Here is an 18047-nt window from a genome sequence, read left to right on the forward strand (position 1 = left end):
GAGAGCCCAACAAAACTGTTAACATTTACTTGGGTTAATTTCGAGAAACCCTTAACTGTTACTTTGGTTAATCTAATCAGCATTCATCCATGAAAACTTTGGTCAACAGAAAAGTTATGAGAAGAACCAGTTAAGGTCAAATTTTGGTTCCATGGCAATCCATTCTGACATTGGACTTTGAATGCTCACCATAGTAAACGCTATCTCTACTAAACAAGGAAACTCTCAACATCAGCGAACTCAGCGGCCACCCAAAAATCTACCCTGGGCGGGGTTGGGGTCAGGGGCAATAACAGAAAACATCCCGAGTCAGAGAGGGCACAGACTAGCCAAGAGCCTGCTTGATGTCATTTCATAACACCACACACCCCGATTCCGGTACACACCCAGATGGAGACATCTAGGAGGAAACACATTAATCCTAGATTCAAGGGTGCCTTGGCCTTCAACCTTTCAAGATGTGACCAAACATTAAAAAGAGCAGAAGTCCAGAGCACTCCAGCCCGCGGCCGTCAGCCGCGCGCAGCCTGACAGTTCCTCCACGCTGGTGACAGCCCGCGGGTGCGGCTGCAGGTGCCACCTCGGCTTCCCTAGCCCGGTGTAGAACAAACTCCAGAAGGGAACAAGCCCTGCTCTGGTCCCCTCGGGGCACCAAGGGGACCGGCCGCAGCCGGCAGTCACTCTCCGGAGCGCACTGCCACCCACCCCCCCACCGGCCCGGGTCCGCAGCCATGCCCCGAGCAGGGCGTTCGAGGGGGCGGCCGCCTCCTGTCCCCACCGCCACCCGCCCCGCCGTACCTGGTGGTGGTTGTACGAGTTCCTCTGCTGCAGGAAGGCGGCTGCGGCCGCCTGGTGCTGCTGCTGCAGCTGAGGGCTGACGGGTGACCTCCGGCTCTGCGGCTGCTGCGACGCTGCCGGCGGCGGCTGCTGTTGAGGTAAATTCATGGCGGGCGGCGCGGGCACCGCGGGCGCAGAGAACGGGCCGCCGAAGCCGCCGCCACCGCCGCCGCCGCCGGCCGGCACGCTGAGCCCGGCGCAGCCGTGCGGCGACACGGGCGAGAAGCTCGGGAAGAAGGCCGGGTTCATGGACGACGGCAGCCCGGGGTAGAAGCCGTTCTCCGAGTCCGGGCTGGGCGGCGGCATGGCGCTCAGAGAGCCGCCCGCGCCGCCGCCGCCGCTGCCGCCGCCCGGGGTGGCAGCGGAGGAGCCCGGGGGCTGTGGCTGCGGCGGCTGCTGGGGAGGCTGCGGCTGCTGGGGTGGCTGCGGCTGGGGCGCCGACGGAGGCTGGGGCGGCGGCGGCGACGCGGTCTGCACCGACCAGGGGGTGCCGAAGCCGGGCAGCGGCGGCGGAGACGCGGAGCCGCCTCCCCCTCCGCCTCCGGGGGGTCCCCCGCCCCCGCCGCCGCCGGGGTGCGGCAGGTCGGGGCTCTGCAGGCTGCTGAAGGCGCTGGTGCCGAGCGCCGCGCCGGGCAGGAGGGTGCTGGGGCTGTTGAGCAGAGGGTGGTTGGGCGACTCCATGGAGCCCGGCGCGGGGTTCACCGGCGGCGTCGAGGGGGGCAAGCCCGCATTGGGGGTCTCAGCGGCGCTGCCCTCGCCCGCGGCCGGGGTCTGGCGAGGGCTTCCCGCGCCTCCGTGGCGGCGCCGCGGAGCTGCGGGCGGCGAGGGCGAGAGCTTCGGGAGCTGGGGCAGGTCGGCCGGGCGCTGCCGCGGGGCGAAGTCCTGCGGCGGAAGGTGCTGCGTGTGCTGGAGGCTGAACGGCGGCTGCGGGCGCTGGGCGAGCGGCGCCGACTGCAGGAGCGGCCCGGGCGGCGGCGGCGGCGTTAGCGGCGGAGGGCTGAAGCGGCCGGGGCAATGGAGCGGCGGCGGCGGTGGCTTTGCGTCCGGAGGGTGGGGACGGTGTGGCGGGCTCAACTCTTTCCTCTTCTGGCTGCTCAGCTGCTGCTGCTGCCGCTTACTGAAGTCCTGCGGGGAGGAGGTGCGGCAGCAGCAGCAGGAGGAGGCGGAGGAGGAGGAGGGGTGGTGCAGACTCGGTTTGAAGTCCTGGGAGGGGAGGAGGTGGGTCACACCCGCGTTCGTGCCGCCGCCGGGGTGGTGGCTAGGGAGCTGCTCTGCGGCCGCCGCCCCCGAGAGCGGCCTCGCCGGCTGCTGTGTCAGCCCCAGCAGCAGCTCATCCTGCACGGTCTGCTGATGAGCCACGAGCGGGGAGGAAGAGGAAGCTGCGACTGAGCTGGCCGCGCCGCCGCCCGAGGGGATGGCGAAGGGGGAGGCGGCCTCGGAGAAGCCGGTGACAGGCAACGGCGGCGGCGACAGCGGGCCGAAGGGCGTGGCGGACGGCCCGGCGGCGAAGGGCCGGTAGGCGCTGCCGCCGGGCGAGGACCGGGGGCTGCCGCTGCGCAGCAGGGCAGTGTGCAGCACCCCGAACCCGAAGTCCCGCATTTATCAGGCCGGCGGCCACGGCAGGAGACGCACCCCGTCCCCTGCCCCGCCTAGAAAACCCCGGGAGCCGTGGCGGCGCGGCCGTGGTGGAAGGATGGGGGGGGAGGTCAATGGGAAAGGGACACTGTGACTGAGCCGGGGCACCGACTTGGGCCCCGCTGCCCCTCACGGAGGCCACCGCCGCCTCCCGGAACCGGCTCCGGCACCACCGCCGCTGCCGCGGCCGCCGCCGCCCTCGCCGCTTAAGAACCCCGGAACGTGCGTCAGCAGCCACCTCACAATCGCACCGCCCCTTGTCGCGCGCCCCGGCACGCGCGAGCGCGCCGCCGCCGGCCTCGCCCCGCCCCGCCCCTCATTAGCATGCGGTGTGGACCCGGCAAGGCAGCGGGAGCGCGCGGCGCGTCCCCCAAGTCCAGGACCTTGTATGGAGCCGAAGTGGGAGCTGGGGGGGGAAGCCGGTTGAAGTTGGGGGAGACGGCTTATGGGTCTCGAGCACGGCGCGCGTGCGCACGAAGGCGAGCACGCGCGGGCGTTGCGGACGGTTCCTGGGCAACCGCCCCTCCTGTCCCGGTCGCACGCGCCCCCTCCTCAGGCCCCGCCCTTTTCCAGCCCCTGGGGTCACGTGAGGTGCCGCTGTCCCAGACCTGCTCCCAGGACTAGGGCGCTAAGCTGCTGGAGGTCCCATGCATGCTCTGAGTTCCGGTGCGAGCCGGGCATGCTGTCACCACCCTTGCCACCGCAGTTTGTTTGATTTTTTTTTTTTTCCAGAGTAAAACGCGAAACACCGGCCCCTTTTGTAGCAAACGTTTTCACTTCAGCAAGGTCTGGGAAGTGACAAGGCTCGGCGTGGTTATTAGCACAGGCATGCGCTGAGTAGGATCTGAGGCCAGCTCCTCCTAGCCTCGCTGCTGCAAACACTGGGTGAGCTGTCACCGAGACCAGGCGTGCAGGACTCCACCTCTACAAGTTCCTTCTGGCTTCCCTCCCTCCTTCCCCAGGGAGATTCTAATCGGAACATTTCCGAAGCTTTATTAATTTTCAAGGGAGAAAGATTTCTCACACCAGCAGGGGAAAGAAGGTAGTGACTCAGCAGCGGACTTGTTGAGGCTTGCAAAATGGAAGGGAAAAGGCTTTCCATGTAGAGCTCTGAGGAGTGCTGGAAGGGGACTTAATCCCCTGTAATTCCTTCCCACAGGAACATTTTACACAGAGAAAGGCAGACTTAACTGTGTAGTTCAATAATAACTGATCCACACGACATAATAAAGTAAGAAGTGTGTGTGCTTACTTAGGAAAGCGAAACTACTGAATGGATTCCAGAAATGCCAACCGAAATCTCGAGATTTTACAAAAAGTTGACTCGGAGTCAACTAATTATGTTCTAATTTACTATCCTTTCAAAGAAGTAGGTAAATGTATGGTTTTCTGCAGCCTCGTTCTCTGTCAGTTGAACTTGGTTCCTCTTCTTGTTTCTAAAGTATGCAAGTCAAATATGCAGTAAAAAGAGAACAACACTTCGAAAAGAAAATACTTTATTTATAAGGTTTACGTGCGGTACACTAATAAACTGTTTCCCAAAAGCATATCGTGTAGAATTCATAAATCTTTCAGAAATTAGCCTGATAAGCAGGAAGCTGTTTAAAAGTTAATCTCAGGATCATATTTAACAATCAAGGTAAATATTGATCTGGAGAAGTGCTTCCTTTAAATTGAAATATGTAAAAGGCAGCATACATTAGAATAAAAAGTATATCAATAAATGTCAGGGAGATCCGTGTCTGATCCAAGCATTTGAGAGGATGGGGCTGGAGAATCGCTGAGGTCAAGGTAAGTTTCCTGCCTGTCTGTCTTAGCCTTTCCCCAAAAGTCTATTTCTAGCTCATCCACTGAAGGATTTTACATAGTATTCATATATTTTACAGGGACAAAGCATAATAAAGTAAGAAACAAAGGCCAATGAAGTCTTAAGAGCAGATTTTTTTTTCTTAGCTAAGTTATTTGATTGGAAACAAAGTCTTAAAAAGAAACACAAGCATTCCTTAGCTCAGTCTATGATCAGTACAGGGTAGAGACAGAATTTACTTAAAGTCCTGCTCTGTGCCCTTCTGCACCAGTGTTTGAACACAAACTGGGCTGCTTAGTGCTCTAAGTGTAAGGTTTTGTTTCAAAGCATTGGCGGCCCTCTGAACTGGACAAGGGCCGTCACGTTTGTTATTTGTGAGGTCAAACTTCATTTTCAGTACAGCAGATCCTAAGTCCTAGCTGCCGTGTCCTCTCAAAAGTTAAACACCTCAGAGGTTGTTGTGAAGGTCCATTTTTCATAGGAGAGAAAGTTCTTTCCTGGCATCTAAAGCTCTGGAGTTGCTGAACTTCTCATGTGTGAAAATGTCCAGAGAGAAAGGTTTCCTGTATTGCGTAGGTGGTTAGTGGTGGTGGTACTGAAGGGACTGTGGTCTTAACAATCGGCCCTAAACTCAGATTGTAGGAGTCTATATCATGACCGTGTTTTCATCTGAAAATATGTTTACCCTATGACCATTAATCAAGGGGGCTGATTCAGACTAGACTAAGATTAGATGTTATAAGCACCATCCTCTTATACATGCATTCTCTGTTAGCTAAATATGAGTTGCACTTCTTGGTATCTCAAATGTATGTAAATCAAAATAAGCAGTTCATTCATTCACTCCCACCATCCTGGGCAAGCAGTAAAAAGAATATTTTTGCTTCCACTTTATATGCACCCAAACCCACATATGTTCATGCAACTAAAAGACATTATTAAGCAACACTTATTCTTAGTAGGTGCAAAGAATTCTGGTTTTAGTTTAAATTTGTCCACATGATCTCTAATCACAAATCTTAAGAGCCATAAATACATATTGAGACAAGACCCAAAAGCCACAGTCCTAAAAGACCTTATCATACTTTCTGCTCTATCTTAAAACCTCTTATCAGAACTCTCCTAGTCTTACCTCCAGCTGCTGACGTGACTGCTTATTTCACCAAGAAAGAAAGGCAGTCACCTGAGGTCGGCCTCTGTGCAAGGCTGTCCGACGTTCCTACTTGCTACAATAGATACCATTGTTCTTTCCCACTTACCTTTATCATCATCTCTCTCCTCACTTAGAAACACTCCCAGATGCACAAAAAAAAAAAAAAAAATCAATCACCACTTCCCATTTCCCATCTTTGAAAAACAAAACCCAAGCCCCTCGACTTTGGGTTCTTCCTCTTTGATGGCTGTCCTGTTTTCTGCTTTTACTGGTACCTATTTGAAAACCCAAGTGACTATCTCAGAGACACCTTAAATCGTTGTTCCATTTGCTCGGGTTAAAAGCCAGGCTTAATGTCCAAACCTGTACCATGTCTCAGTCATCAGAACATGCTTCTCCAGCTGTTAAGCTGTAGCCAGAGTTCAGTCACCTCTCAACACTCCAACCACAACCAATCTGGTTCAGGCCACCACTCTCCCCTAGGTTGGTATTTGCATCTTCTAAGTCTCCAGCTGAAAGACTGTGCTTGAGTGAGCTGCAGCGTTTGATATTCCCAAAGAGTCATGATGCCCTTTTCAAAATGGAAGACGTCATGTCGGTCCCATTAAATATACTTTCTCAGAAGAAGAGGATGTTCTTAAAAACCAAAGGTTCCTCCTGGTTCTCCTTACCTCCTTCTGACCTAGAATGGGGTTTTAAACAAGCCAGGTCAAGTCAGCTCTTTGCCTTTGCAGTCTCTACTGTCTAGAGTATCAGCCCCCTAACACCAACAGGCCCACTCCGTCTTTTCTAAGCCTCTCTCACACTTATTTTAGGTCTCTGCTCGTGATGATTAATCTTGGCTGTGAACTTGATTGGATCTGAAATCAAGTAAGAGACAGACCTCTGGACAAGCCTAGGAGAGTATTTCCTAGAAGGCTTAAATGAGGGCAAATACCCTTTCCCAGAGTAGGCAGCCCATGTGTACATATAAAGAGTTCTGGAGAAATGCAGGGTGCTTTTCATCTGCCCCATGCTTGTTCGTGTATCTGACTTGCTCCCACCACTGTTCTTTCACAAATCCCAACCCAGCTTCTTCAGCCTTCCCATAAGCACAGGGGACTAGCAACAATCCAGGATTCTCTGCCCTTCAGCACGTAGGTTCTGCCTGCTGAGGCATCATCTCATCTTGTGTACCAAACAACTAACTACTAGGTTCTCAGCACCTCGAGAAAGCAAACAGCCATTACTGAACTACCCATGCCATATCAGGTAAGCCAATCTAATCATCCCCTTCGTAAACTATATTTACTCTGTCTTTCTGTCCCTCAGGATTCTGACTACTGCTCAGCCTCATTACTCAGTACTACCCTCTCTGCCCCCGACCCCAACACACTGTAAAATTATGCCCCCTTTCAGGCTCCCTATTCCTCATAGGCTGTGTGATTTTTTTCCCTATGTCTGCTATGTCTGACAAACTACTTACCAAAATATATTTCTGACCTTTATATTAGATAGACCTGAAACCCACAGGGGAAATGCAGTATCGGGTGTGTTCACTGCGGCATTCTCATTCCCTAAAACAGGGCCTGATACATATATGCAGAAGCTATTGGATGCATGGACTGAATAAAGAATCTCTTGCCCTGATGAAGACCCGTGTAGGAAATAACAACTGTGCGAAGACAGAGAACTATGTACCTGTCAATTACTCATTTGCTTGCAGGAGCTTCCCTAATGCTACTTAGGATCCAAAAGCAACCAAAGATAATTCTAGGCATCAGTAGGATCAAGAACAAATAGATAAGAAATCCGAGGATTTTAAGCAGGGAAAGGATAACCCTGAATCCTAGCAGACTAGAGCTGGAACAGCAGCCTTCCATAGTAGGAATATTGAGAAGCTTGAAGAAAAAGAGTTGAGACCAGCTCCCAGAATAGTGAGCCAGTTCAGGAAGAACAGCACGTGCCTACTTGGTGCTTAGTCTCCCAGACGCTTTTTCTCATTATAAAGGTGTCCAGCAGTAAGGTTGACCCTTTAGATGAGACTGATTATTTCTGCTTTGCGGTTAAGAGAGAAAGGTTAAGTAAGCTTCAGATGATCTCAGACAGCGTCTGCTCTACCGACAGTCTGCAGACTTTGTCTCTCCTACTGTAGTGTCCGATCTCTTCCCTTTCTCTGATTTCTGCTGCCTGCCTTTCTCTCTGTGCATCTTTCCAGGCTGGAAGTCCTTGCCACTTTCCTCTCCTCTCCGTACTCCACCTGATCTCATCAGTTCTGCCGAAAAATACCTACAGGCTAATATTTTCCAAATCAGCTTTGAGATTAAAGACACATCCTCACCTTTCTCTTTTAAATTTATTGTCTTTAGCTTACAGTGACATTTCTGTTCTGGGACATAGAAGTGCAGTGTGTGTTCATGCCTGCACTAACATCTTCCCTCAACCCTGCCTGTCCTCAGCTGGTTTGGGAGATCTGGGAATGTGTCGTCATAACAGCACCAGTTTCCCAAGGTGGAAACATGACTCATGGTCTCCCACCCTCCTCTGTCTCGCCTCGAGGTCGGTTCAGCTACAGACCTGTTTCTCAGTCAAGGCTGTCACAGTTCATCTCCACTCTTTGCCTCCACATTTTTCCTCTGCCCTGCCATCTTAGCGTTTCCTTCCACTTCCTCTCCCCGGCCATTGCCCTTTAGTGCTCTAGAAAAATAGCTCAGTTCCTGCCAGCGTGTCCTTGTCAGAAGCCACCTGTCTAGGGATCAGAACAATTGCTACTTCTTAGACCTTCCTGACTTTTCCCACTATCACATTCAAATTTGTGACCTTAATAACTTATTTCCAATTTGCGTCTTTACCCTAAACACTCGTTCCTGTGCATCCTTTGAGTTAGTCATGTCTTTACACAGCTCTGCTTCTGCACATAGCTGGTACTCACTGAAATATGCCCCTGCTTCATCTACCTAGCTAATGGGACTGGCTCGGGTGCCTTACTACCTCTTGAATCCCTGTCGTAGGGTTGAGCCACTTTCTACGTTCTCATACTGTGATACTTTTTCTAACAGTTGTCACATGGACAGTAATATTAGCTGTGTTTCCCTCACTTGTCACAGTACTTGAATCCCAAGTTCTTGCTGGTTAGTAATTGCCTAATGAAACCTAAAGGAGGAAGGATGAAAGTAGAAAACAAAGGAAGGAAACAAGGTAGGAAGAAAAGAATCCCAAAGCACACTTTCAGAATGATGTACCATTCTGAGAAGCATTACAGCGTTACTGACGTATCTATGATGGAGAAAAACAGAACCTTCAACAGTCCATCCAAGCCAGAAGAACAATCAAAGATTAATAGAATATGTTTTTTTTTTTTACTGAATAAAACAAATGTTTTATCCTAACTGTCCCATTGTCCAAATATAAGCTCATTGACAGAATCATCTAGAACCTTTCTCAGATGAGAACATGTACCTCTCAAACATGATTCAAGATCCTTGAAGGGAGATTTGCCATTTAGCTCTGGTGCTCACTCCCAGGAAATGGGCCTTCAATCCCTGCAGCAATCCTGCCAGATCCTGGCTAGACCCTCCTTCTCTTTTACTAGCTGCTTTCTTACTATAGTCTTCTCTCTTTAAGCAAGGCCTGGTCAACTGGATTAGGTTGTAAATAGTTGAGTTGGTGGCCATGTTTTACCTAGTCCTTTGTTTTCATACTCTTACGGATTCATCTTTGTGTTCAGAAACTAATAGCTTAGTTTAGTCAAGTTATTCTATTCTACAGCAGATGTCCTAGTCCCAGAAGTTACGCTTGGGAATAAAAGTGAAAACACATGCATTATTCTGCTTATACTCAAAGAGGCTGGGCATAAGTGTCATTGAAAGATTCATGACAATTCCCATACCTAATTGTGTATAAAGTCATTAACAGTGAGATCCTACGCTGAAACTGGCCTAATAAACTGGAATAGGCTTGATGCAACACGGTCCTGCTTGGCTGGTCATGGGTGGAGTCTGTGGTGAATGCGGAATACTGAGTAAAGCAGAGTTGCAGGAAGATGGAATGTACCCTGGCACATCTCAGTCCGCACCTAAATGAGATGTGATTTCCATCTTCATTGCCCCTCCCCCTCCATGGTAATATCTTTTGAGTAGATGAAACAAACAACAGTTCTGTCACACAGCACAAGCACCCAAAGCTCTGAAACAAATTTGTTTTGGGAAGTTCTCATAGACCAGTCTTATGCCACCTGCTTCCCCTTTGTCCTGTTCTCTTAAGTGGTTCTTCAGCCAGAACTCAGGTAGAGTCAAGGAAAGGGCTATTTCTTAGCAAGAATGAGCCACAGTGACAGGCCTACCCCTGGAAACAATAGTTAAGATGTTTTGGTTTGGAATTTTTTTTGTGATGCTAGGCATCAAAGTCAGAACCTTGTTGGCACCAGGAAAGCATCCTACCACTAAGCTAAGGAGGTGTATTCCCCACTATCCTAAAGACTTGTACTCTCAAGGAGATAGCCACACTCTTATCATTCATTACAGCTTTATTTACAATGCTAAGTCAGGGAATCATCCTAAGAATCCATCAATGAACAAATGGAGGAAGAGAAAAAATAGTTATCTATTCACAGTAGCATGCTCTCGAGCCTATAAAAGAGATGGTGAAACAAGCAGGACATATAAAAATTAGACACCATGTGTCCTCAGCTGTACATGGCATCTCGATCAGGTGAACTCATAAAAGCAGAGAACAGAGTGTGGGTGCAAGAGGAAAGACGGCGAGCTAATGGGCAAAGGATAAAAGGTGCAGGTGAACTTGAAATGATTAGCAGTCAAGGGGACTGCCGTGCTATCCTGATTGATTCACTCTATTGTGTATACATTATTGAGTTTGATAGTCTCCTTAGTGTAATGAAAACACCTGATATATAAGGGAGGAAGGCCTTATTTTGGCTCATGTTTGCAGCTAGTTCAGGACATAGTCACGTGGCCCCATGCGCTTGGCCGAGAATATGAGAATGGCATGAGCATGTGGTGAGGAACCCTTTCAGTTCTCAGTGGATAAGAAGTGGGGACAGGGATGCAGTCATTCAGCTTTCTCTTCTTGTTCTGGGTTCCCAGCTTGTGGGAGGGCACCATCTGCATTCAGAGTGAGTCTCTTCACCCTCGATTAATCTTTCCTGGAAATGACCACATAGACGGACCCAAAGGTATATTTCTCCCAGATAAATCTAAACCTAGTCAACTTGGCAATGATTAACTAATGCAATAACATCACCGCGTGCCTATAAATATTACATGAGTATAATTGTAAAGTAGCGAATGCTTTCAAAACCTTGAAAGAAGAAAATAAAATAAGTTATTTCTACAATAAAGTAAGGATAGAAAGAATAATACTTCAAGCCTTCACAGTGACAACTGACTGAGTAACAGTTGGCTCTAGTGACTTTAGAGAGAAAACATTTTATTTTCAAAATATGCATCCCACTACAACTCAGAGATATTCATCAAATGTGCCTCTCTATTTCTCTCTTGTCTTATTAGAAGAATGAGCCCTGGCAGTACGTATTAGATAAATTTCATTTCGCCCTCATATCTCCCTATAATTTGTGAAGTGTTCTCCTTCAATTGTTAAATTATTCTAAGCAGAGAAAAATCGAGGTTCATTTTTACTAAGTACTCAAGAGTTAGACTCTATATGCATGAAAGTATTGTATCTATTAGATTTGATCTTCATATCTGAGGAAACCCAGATGATGGAAATTTCTGTTTATTTTGGAAGCTATGAGTATTTCATAAAAAAGATGCGCATACCATTGAGCAGAGGGCATCGCTGCCTGGCATTTGTACAGAGATTGATTAGACACCGTAGAGAGAAAACATTCTGAGCAAAGAGTGATTTTGGACCTTGTCCTGGTGATTGTGTGTCCTCATTGCTGGCCACTCCATTTTACTCTCCACTTGTGTGGAGTCCTAGAAGGGCCTTCAGGAAGGTACCTCTGCGGCATCGAAAGTTCCTTTATACTTGTGAATCATTCTAAATCTGAGAACATAACCTACAACCATAAGATATTATTTTCAAAAAAAAGGATAATAGCAAGCTTATGTGGAGAAAACATTTAAAATATTTTCAGAATGACATAAATTGTATATAGGAGCATTCCGATATTCTGAAGTCCATATTTAGCCTATATCCGAAGCGGTGTTGTGGTATGTCCAGTAGAATGTAGAGCCAACAGTACAACTCTAGTGTCACATGCTCTATTACTTGTACCTTTGGTTGTAAATGGCAAATCTTGGGGTTGTTATCATGTGGGTAGTTACAATCTCAACTGTATTTATGAATATTTGTGAATGTTTAAGTAAAGAATGGTCTATAGTATCTGATAATTCTAAATGTTTACATGAATGTACACTCACAAGGACACTGAATTGTAGAAGTTTCTTTTTTGTGTTTTTGTTTGATTGTAGTATTAGGCTACGTAATACTGACCTCAAAGATTGAGAAGTATTACCTTTTTGCAATTTATAATATTTGACAGATTAATAAACAGCCTTAAAGTTTGAAATACCTTGGTGTGACTCTAACTAAGGAAGTGAAGGACCTGTATGACAAGAACTTCAAACCTCTGAAGAAAGAAATTGAGGAGGATCTCAGAAAATGGAAAGATCTCCCATGCTCATGGATTGGAAAGATCAACATCTTAAAAATGGCCATCCTACCAAAAGCAATCTACAGATTCAATGCAATCCCCATCAAAATTCCAACCCAGTTCTTCATGGAATTGGAAAGATCAATGTGCAATTTCATCTGGAATAACAAAAGACCTAGAATAGCAAAAACCATCCTCAACAACAAAAAAACATCAGCGGGAATCACTATCCCTGACCTCAAGCTATATTACAAGGCAATTGTGCTGAAAACTGCATGGTACTGGTACAGAAATAGGCAAGTGGATCAATGGAATAGAATAGAAGATTCAGAAATGAGCCCTCATGTATATGGTCACCTGATTTTTGACAAAGGAGCAGTAAACATTCAATGGAAAAAGGACAGCCTATTCAACAAATGGTGCTGGTCCAACTGGCACTCAACATGCAAAAGAATGAAAATAGACCCGTTCTTATCTCCTTGTACAAAGCTCAAGTGTAAGTGGATTAAAGATCTCCACATTAAACCTGATACACTGGAATTATTAGATGAGAAAGTAGGGAAAACCTTAGAACACATAGGCTCAGGAGAAAATTTCCTAAACAAAACACCAATGGCTCAAGCTCTAAGGTCAAAGATTAACAAATGGGACTTAATGAGATTGCAAAGTTTTTGTAAGGCTAAGGACATCGTCAAGAAAACAAAACGGCAACCAACAGAATGGGAAAAGATCTTTACCAACACCACATCAGATAGAGGCCTAATATCTAAGGTGTACAAGGAACTCAAAAAGCTCGACACCAGAGAATCAAATAACCCTATTAAAAAATGGGGTACAGAGCTAAACAAATCTTTTTCAGTTGAGGAACTCCGAATGGCCGAAAAACATCTGAGGAAGTGCTCGACATCCTTAGCCATCAGGGAAATGCAAATCAAAACAACCCTAAGATTCCACCTCACTCCAGTCAGATTGGCCAAGATCCAAAACTCAGATGACAGCAGATGCTGGCGAGGCTGCGGAGAAATAGGAACACTTCTCCACTGTTGGTGGGGTTGCAAGCTAATACAACCACTCTGGAAATCGGTCTGGCGATACCTCAGAAAATTGGATATAGTACTACCTGAAGACCCAGCTATTCCACTTCTGGGCATATACCCCAGAGACACTTTAATACACAACAAAGATATATGCACCACAATGTTCATAGCGGCTCTATTTATAATAGCCAGAAGCTGGAAGGAACCCAGATGTCCTTCAGAAGACGAATGGATACAAAAATTGTGGTACATATACACAGTGGAATACTACTCAGCCACCAGAAACAATGACTTAACCAAATTCTTAAGAAAATGGCTGCATCTAGCGAAGATCATCCTGAGTGAGATAACCCAGTCACAAAAGAACAGACATAATATGCAGTCACTGATAGTGGGATGCTAACCCCAGAGGCTTGCACTCCCCCAGAAACAACTCACAGACTGTATGAAGTCCAAGAAATAAAGAAAACAAAAACTATACATATATTCACAAAACAAGAAGACTTTGACTATTTCCATGTTGCGTTTTGTTTTGCATGTACTTTACGCTTATTGCAACTAGTACGTTTTCAATGCATACTGTCAAGCCCTTGAAAAAAATCAAGTACCGACTAAAAAACATATTCACATGGTTTTATGTAAAATTTATTTTAATGTCTGAAAAAACAGTACTGACAAAAATGTATAATTTTAAGCAAAAAATGTTTAAAATCTTTACATCTATCTTCGTTTTGAAAAATAAAATCGTTTAAAAAAAAAAGTTTGTAGTAAGATTCAGTGGTTAAGATACATAAGACAGGGCTCATCTCAGAAAAACATTTTAATTGCTTTATTTTATTTCCTTGTTTGTCTTTTTCTTGGACTCATTGTGGAAAATGAAGCAGCGATGTTCACCAATATTGTTCAGTAACTATATGTACCTTAAATTATGAATTTCAGTTTATATTTTTGAAGATTTCTGTGAAGTCCACAGAAGCCATTGGTTTGGCTTCTCAGTGTACTGACCAATTTGTTCTTAGCTCTTTTGTCTGTAGTAACAAAATTGTCTTAAAATATATTTTATTCAATACTAATAGAACCAGTTTAACGCTTTCAGATTCTATTTCATATGGGTTCTGTTTTCTGTTCCTTAATTCCCCGCTTAGATCTTTGAGGCTGAAGTGTCCATTGAAGTTGTCATATAGGAGAAGCATCATTGCTCTTCTTCAGCATTTTCTACCTTCTGAACAAAAAGGATCAGTTTTTTTCTATGAGAGAAATGATAATAGCCATCATTTCATAGATTACACATACGTTATTATTCTCAAATTAGTTAATGGGAACTGCCACAATACCATCCTACTTTCTTTATATAATCAGTAAAATGGAGCATTTCATCAAATCTGTATTATTTTAATTTTTGTCACTCCTGGGGAGGTGATCTCCTCCAAGTTACTTTGATTATGGTGTTTATCCCAAAGATAAAAATCCCTAACATACACAGTGTTTAAGAAATACACTCCAGCTTCTTTCCGTCTCCGGCCGCCATAGAGGAGCTGCTGCTGTGCCCGCGCATCTGCAATGGATGGTCGTTCGGAACCGCTCCAGTTTTTTGATCAAGAGGAATAAGTGGACGTATAGCTCAGAACCCAATAATCTCAAGACCCGAAACTCCTTCCGCTACAACAGCTAATTCACCGCAAGATCGTCGGAGTGGAGCCCATGGTCGATGGCAAAGGGGTCGTGGTGGTTATGAAACGCAGATCTGGTCAGCGAAAACCTGTCCCTTCTAACGTGAGGACCACCATCAACAAGAATGCTCGGCCACCCTCAGCAGCATCAGGCACAAGATCCGGAAGAACAAGTACCGCCCTGATCTGTGCATGGCGGCCATCCGCAGGGCCAGTGCCATCCTTCGAAGCCTGTGGTAGTGAAGAGGAAACAGACCCGCCCCACCAAGAGCTCCTGAGCCCCACACCCCAGAAGCAATAAAGAGTTCACTGACTCATTCAACCGCAAAAATAAATAAATAAATAAATAAATAAATAAATAAATAAATAAATAAATAAATAACTAAAACAACTTCAAAAAGTATCAAAAAGTGAAGTAGAAGGAACATATTTTACAGAGGTTAAATTATTTGAAATTGCTACATTTTTTTTATTTTGATTTTGGTTTACTTTGTTTTGATTTTTGATACTTTCTCTCTACATAGCCCCGACTGTCTGGAAGTCACTAGTTCAGCAGGCTGCCCCCAAACTCAGAGTTGTCTCTGCCTCCAGAGTACAGGGATTGAGGGTGTGTGCCACCACATCCGGCTATTTGCTCATTTTGACCTAACCAAAAAACAACAACAAAATACCCTATTCACATGGCTTTACCTAAGTAAATGCTAATACAGGTACGAGATAGTCATTCTGGAGAGATTAATTAACCAATGAAAATGACGAAGAGCCAGCAATCATTGAGCCCAGTGGGAAAGAACGAGGCAGGGTGAGTGGTCAGAGGGCTATAAGGACTGGATAAGTAACTGATATCAATCAACAAGAGTGAGAACAGGGAGAAAGGCACGTGGAAAGAAACATTTAGCCTTTTTGTGAGGATGTCTAGGAAGTGTGGATGAGTATAGGAAGGGGCCTGAGGCTCCTGTGAAACATTCTGTGAGATCAAAAAGGCATAGCTAAGCAGGCAGGGTGGGCTGCTAGTGGGGAACGTTCCACCGAAGAAATGATTCTGTTTAGACAAAGGACCACATCTGAGGAGTTAGTGGGAAAGCACACAGGTTAGACAGGAGAAAAGAGTGCTGGCTGTGTGGATGTGCCCCAGAATTGAAGAGTTCTGGTCCACGGGCCGTAGCTCTTATCTCTGTGGACTTGATAACTGAAGCCCTGGACGTGCATGTGACTATCAGGGAAAGGCCACAGAACGGACGATCAACAGGGTAAGGTGAAAGTACAAAGGAAGGGGTTGGATGAGCACTTTGTATGCTTGTCTCATAGCATTTGATTGTCTGTACCTCCCGTCCACCCAACTGAGCTCCAAAGGCAGGAACTTAGAATGTATTCTTTAGCGTCCTCAGTGGTCCACGCTGCATCACACCCCAGATTTCAGGGAGCGTTTCTGAGGTTCTAAGCCTCACGCTCAGTGCCACACTCACAGGTGAATCTCCGCCCCGTCCATCGCAATAGCTCAAAATGTGGGTGCTATTGTTATCTCGATCCTGAACCTGTTCAAAGTCAGAACCGAACCTAAATCTAAGTGTAGCTCATAGGATACCGAAGACGACCAGGCAACTATGCAATAAATAAGTTTAATGCACTGGATGAGTCAGAGTGACTTCCACTTGGCATTCTGCAGCATAGCATTACTTTCATAAAGACGCTGATGTCTTAAAAGTGACTTCATTAGCTCAAACAAGAGGCAACCGTACTACCCATATTTGGTTAATGACAGCTGAAATAAAATAAACTCATAAAAACACATGGTTTATAAGTGGCCAATTCACCATCTTTGGTGTTAGAGATCTATGGCCCTGTGACTTTTCAGCCTTGTTCCCTCTGTTGGGTCTTGTTTGGGCCATGGCTAGGGAGAAACTCCTGAAAGCTCTGGCCCAGCAAACATGCATCTTCATTTCTTACCTTTATTCTGGTGAGACTCCAAGTGCCCTGTCAAACACACTTGTGAATTCTAACATGGTCTCTTTTATTAATAATCAAGAGCACTCAAAATCCAGGCCTAACCTACATGGACAAAAGAATTGTTTTTGTTTGTTTGTTTGTTCGTTTTGGTTTTTGTTGTTGTTTGTTTTATTGTGCAAGTAAACAGAAGATAGTGTATTAGCTGGCTATTCATTCATTCTTTCTTGGGACATAGCATGGAATGCCTCTCCAGACACAATTGCAGGGCTCAGTCTGCAGGTTGCAGGCCGGAGCCTGAAACCCTCTGTAGGTCACTTACTGGAATGGATATGCTGTGGCATCTGAATAGGCAAATGGAAATTAGAAGGACAGGTTCTGCACTTCTGTAAAAATGTAACCCAACCCACAATGACTCACAGGCTTTTCTTTGATAGAGCTTCACAAAAGATTTTAAAGGAACCCCAAGTGAGATTGATAATAATTCCTACCCTTCCTTGTGTTCACCTAATCCTGGAGTAGAAAAAAAAAAAATAAGTAGATATAGCATTGGTTGAAATGTACGCATCTTAGGAAGGTCTGTTTTGAAGATGTCTCTGACATTATGCAAGGTTGGCTTGTTTGTCAAGTTTCTCCACTGCTGATCTAGAGCACGAAGCAGCCGAGATTGTGGAGGATTCAAGGAAGGGGAAGGTCCAGTTCTGTAAGTTTAGATTTATTTGTTTATGTAGAAGGATTAATTATACACCTCATGTGGCCAGTGTACTTTGTCCTTTCGCTTCTATTGTAAGGTAGGGTTGCTGGAACTAAGGCACATTCTTAGTCCTGGGGGGTGAAGGGAAAGAAAAGGGAAATTCAGCAAATTTTGCCAGTCCTGCTAAATTTTAACATTCATTATGCTAATAGTTTGTACAAGAAAAGGTTGACTTTCTTTGTTCTGTCTTCAAGGCATTTAACCCTCTTTGCAAATAAAATCACTGTGACCAATTCTGTGCCTGTCCTCACGTCACAGGGGCAGTTTGCCAGGGGCATAAAACTCCCAATGGGGTTGGGTCATCTGAGCTCCAGCCCCCACTCCCTGGAACCTCAAACTGTGACAGCTATTATCTGGAATGAACTACAATCTAGGAATGGAGGGCACACCTGTGATCCAGATCTTGAGTCTGGAAGTCACACGCTTTTGATCCAGATCTTGACATGGGATGATACATGCTTTTGATTTGGATCTTGACATGGGATGATACATGCTTTTGATCTGGATCTTGAGGCATAGTGATCCTGAAAAGCTTAGGCCCAGGCAAGGCGGCACAAGTCTTTAACCCCAAGAGACAGAGACAAGCAGATCCTCCAT

General features: G+C 46.3%; 1 protein-coding gene and 1 pseudogene across 8 annotated transcripts in view; one reads left to right on the forward strand and one right to left on the reverse strand.

The window, feature by feature from the left end:
* CPEB2 (cytoplasmic polyadenylation element binding protein 2) overlaps window positions 1-2652 on the reverse strand; it is a 51207-nt gene extending 48555 nt beyond the window's left edge. For all 7 annotated transcript variants that reach the window (XM_080932832.1, XM_080932831.1, XM_080932829.1 and 4 more), the window contains exon 1: window positions 799-2652. In XM_080932832.1, the coding sequence (XP_080788958.1) occupies window positions 799-2436 (1638 nt within the window). In that variant the 5' untranslated portion in view covers window positions 2437-2652. The remainder of the gene's footprint in view (window positions 1-798) is intronic.
* A 7435-nt stretch (window positions 2653-10087) lies between these two features.
* Window positions 10088-15030, forward strand: LOC308439680 (large ribosomal subunit protein eL28-like; annotated as a pseudogene). The gene is made up of 2 exons: window positions 10088-10300; window positions 14587-15030. The product of its transcript is annotated as a large ribosomal subunit protein eL28-like (transcript).
* The last annotated feature ends 3017 nt before the right edge of the window (window positions 15031-18047 follow it).

The sequence above is a fragment of the Micromys minutus genome (assembly GCF_963924665.1).
Source record: "Micromys minutus genome assembly, chromosome: 1".
NCBI classification, from domain to species: domain Eukaryota; kingdom Metazoa; phylum Chordata; class Mammalia; order Rodentia; family Muridae; genus Micromys; species Micromys minutus.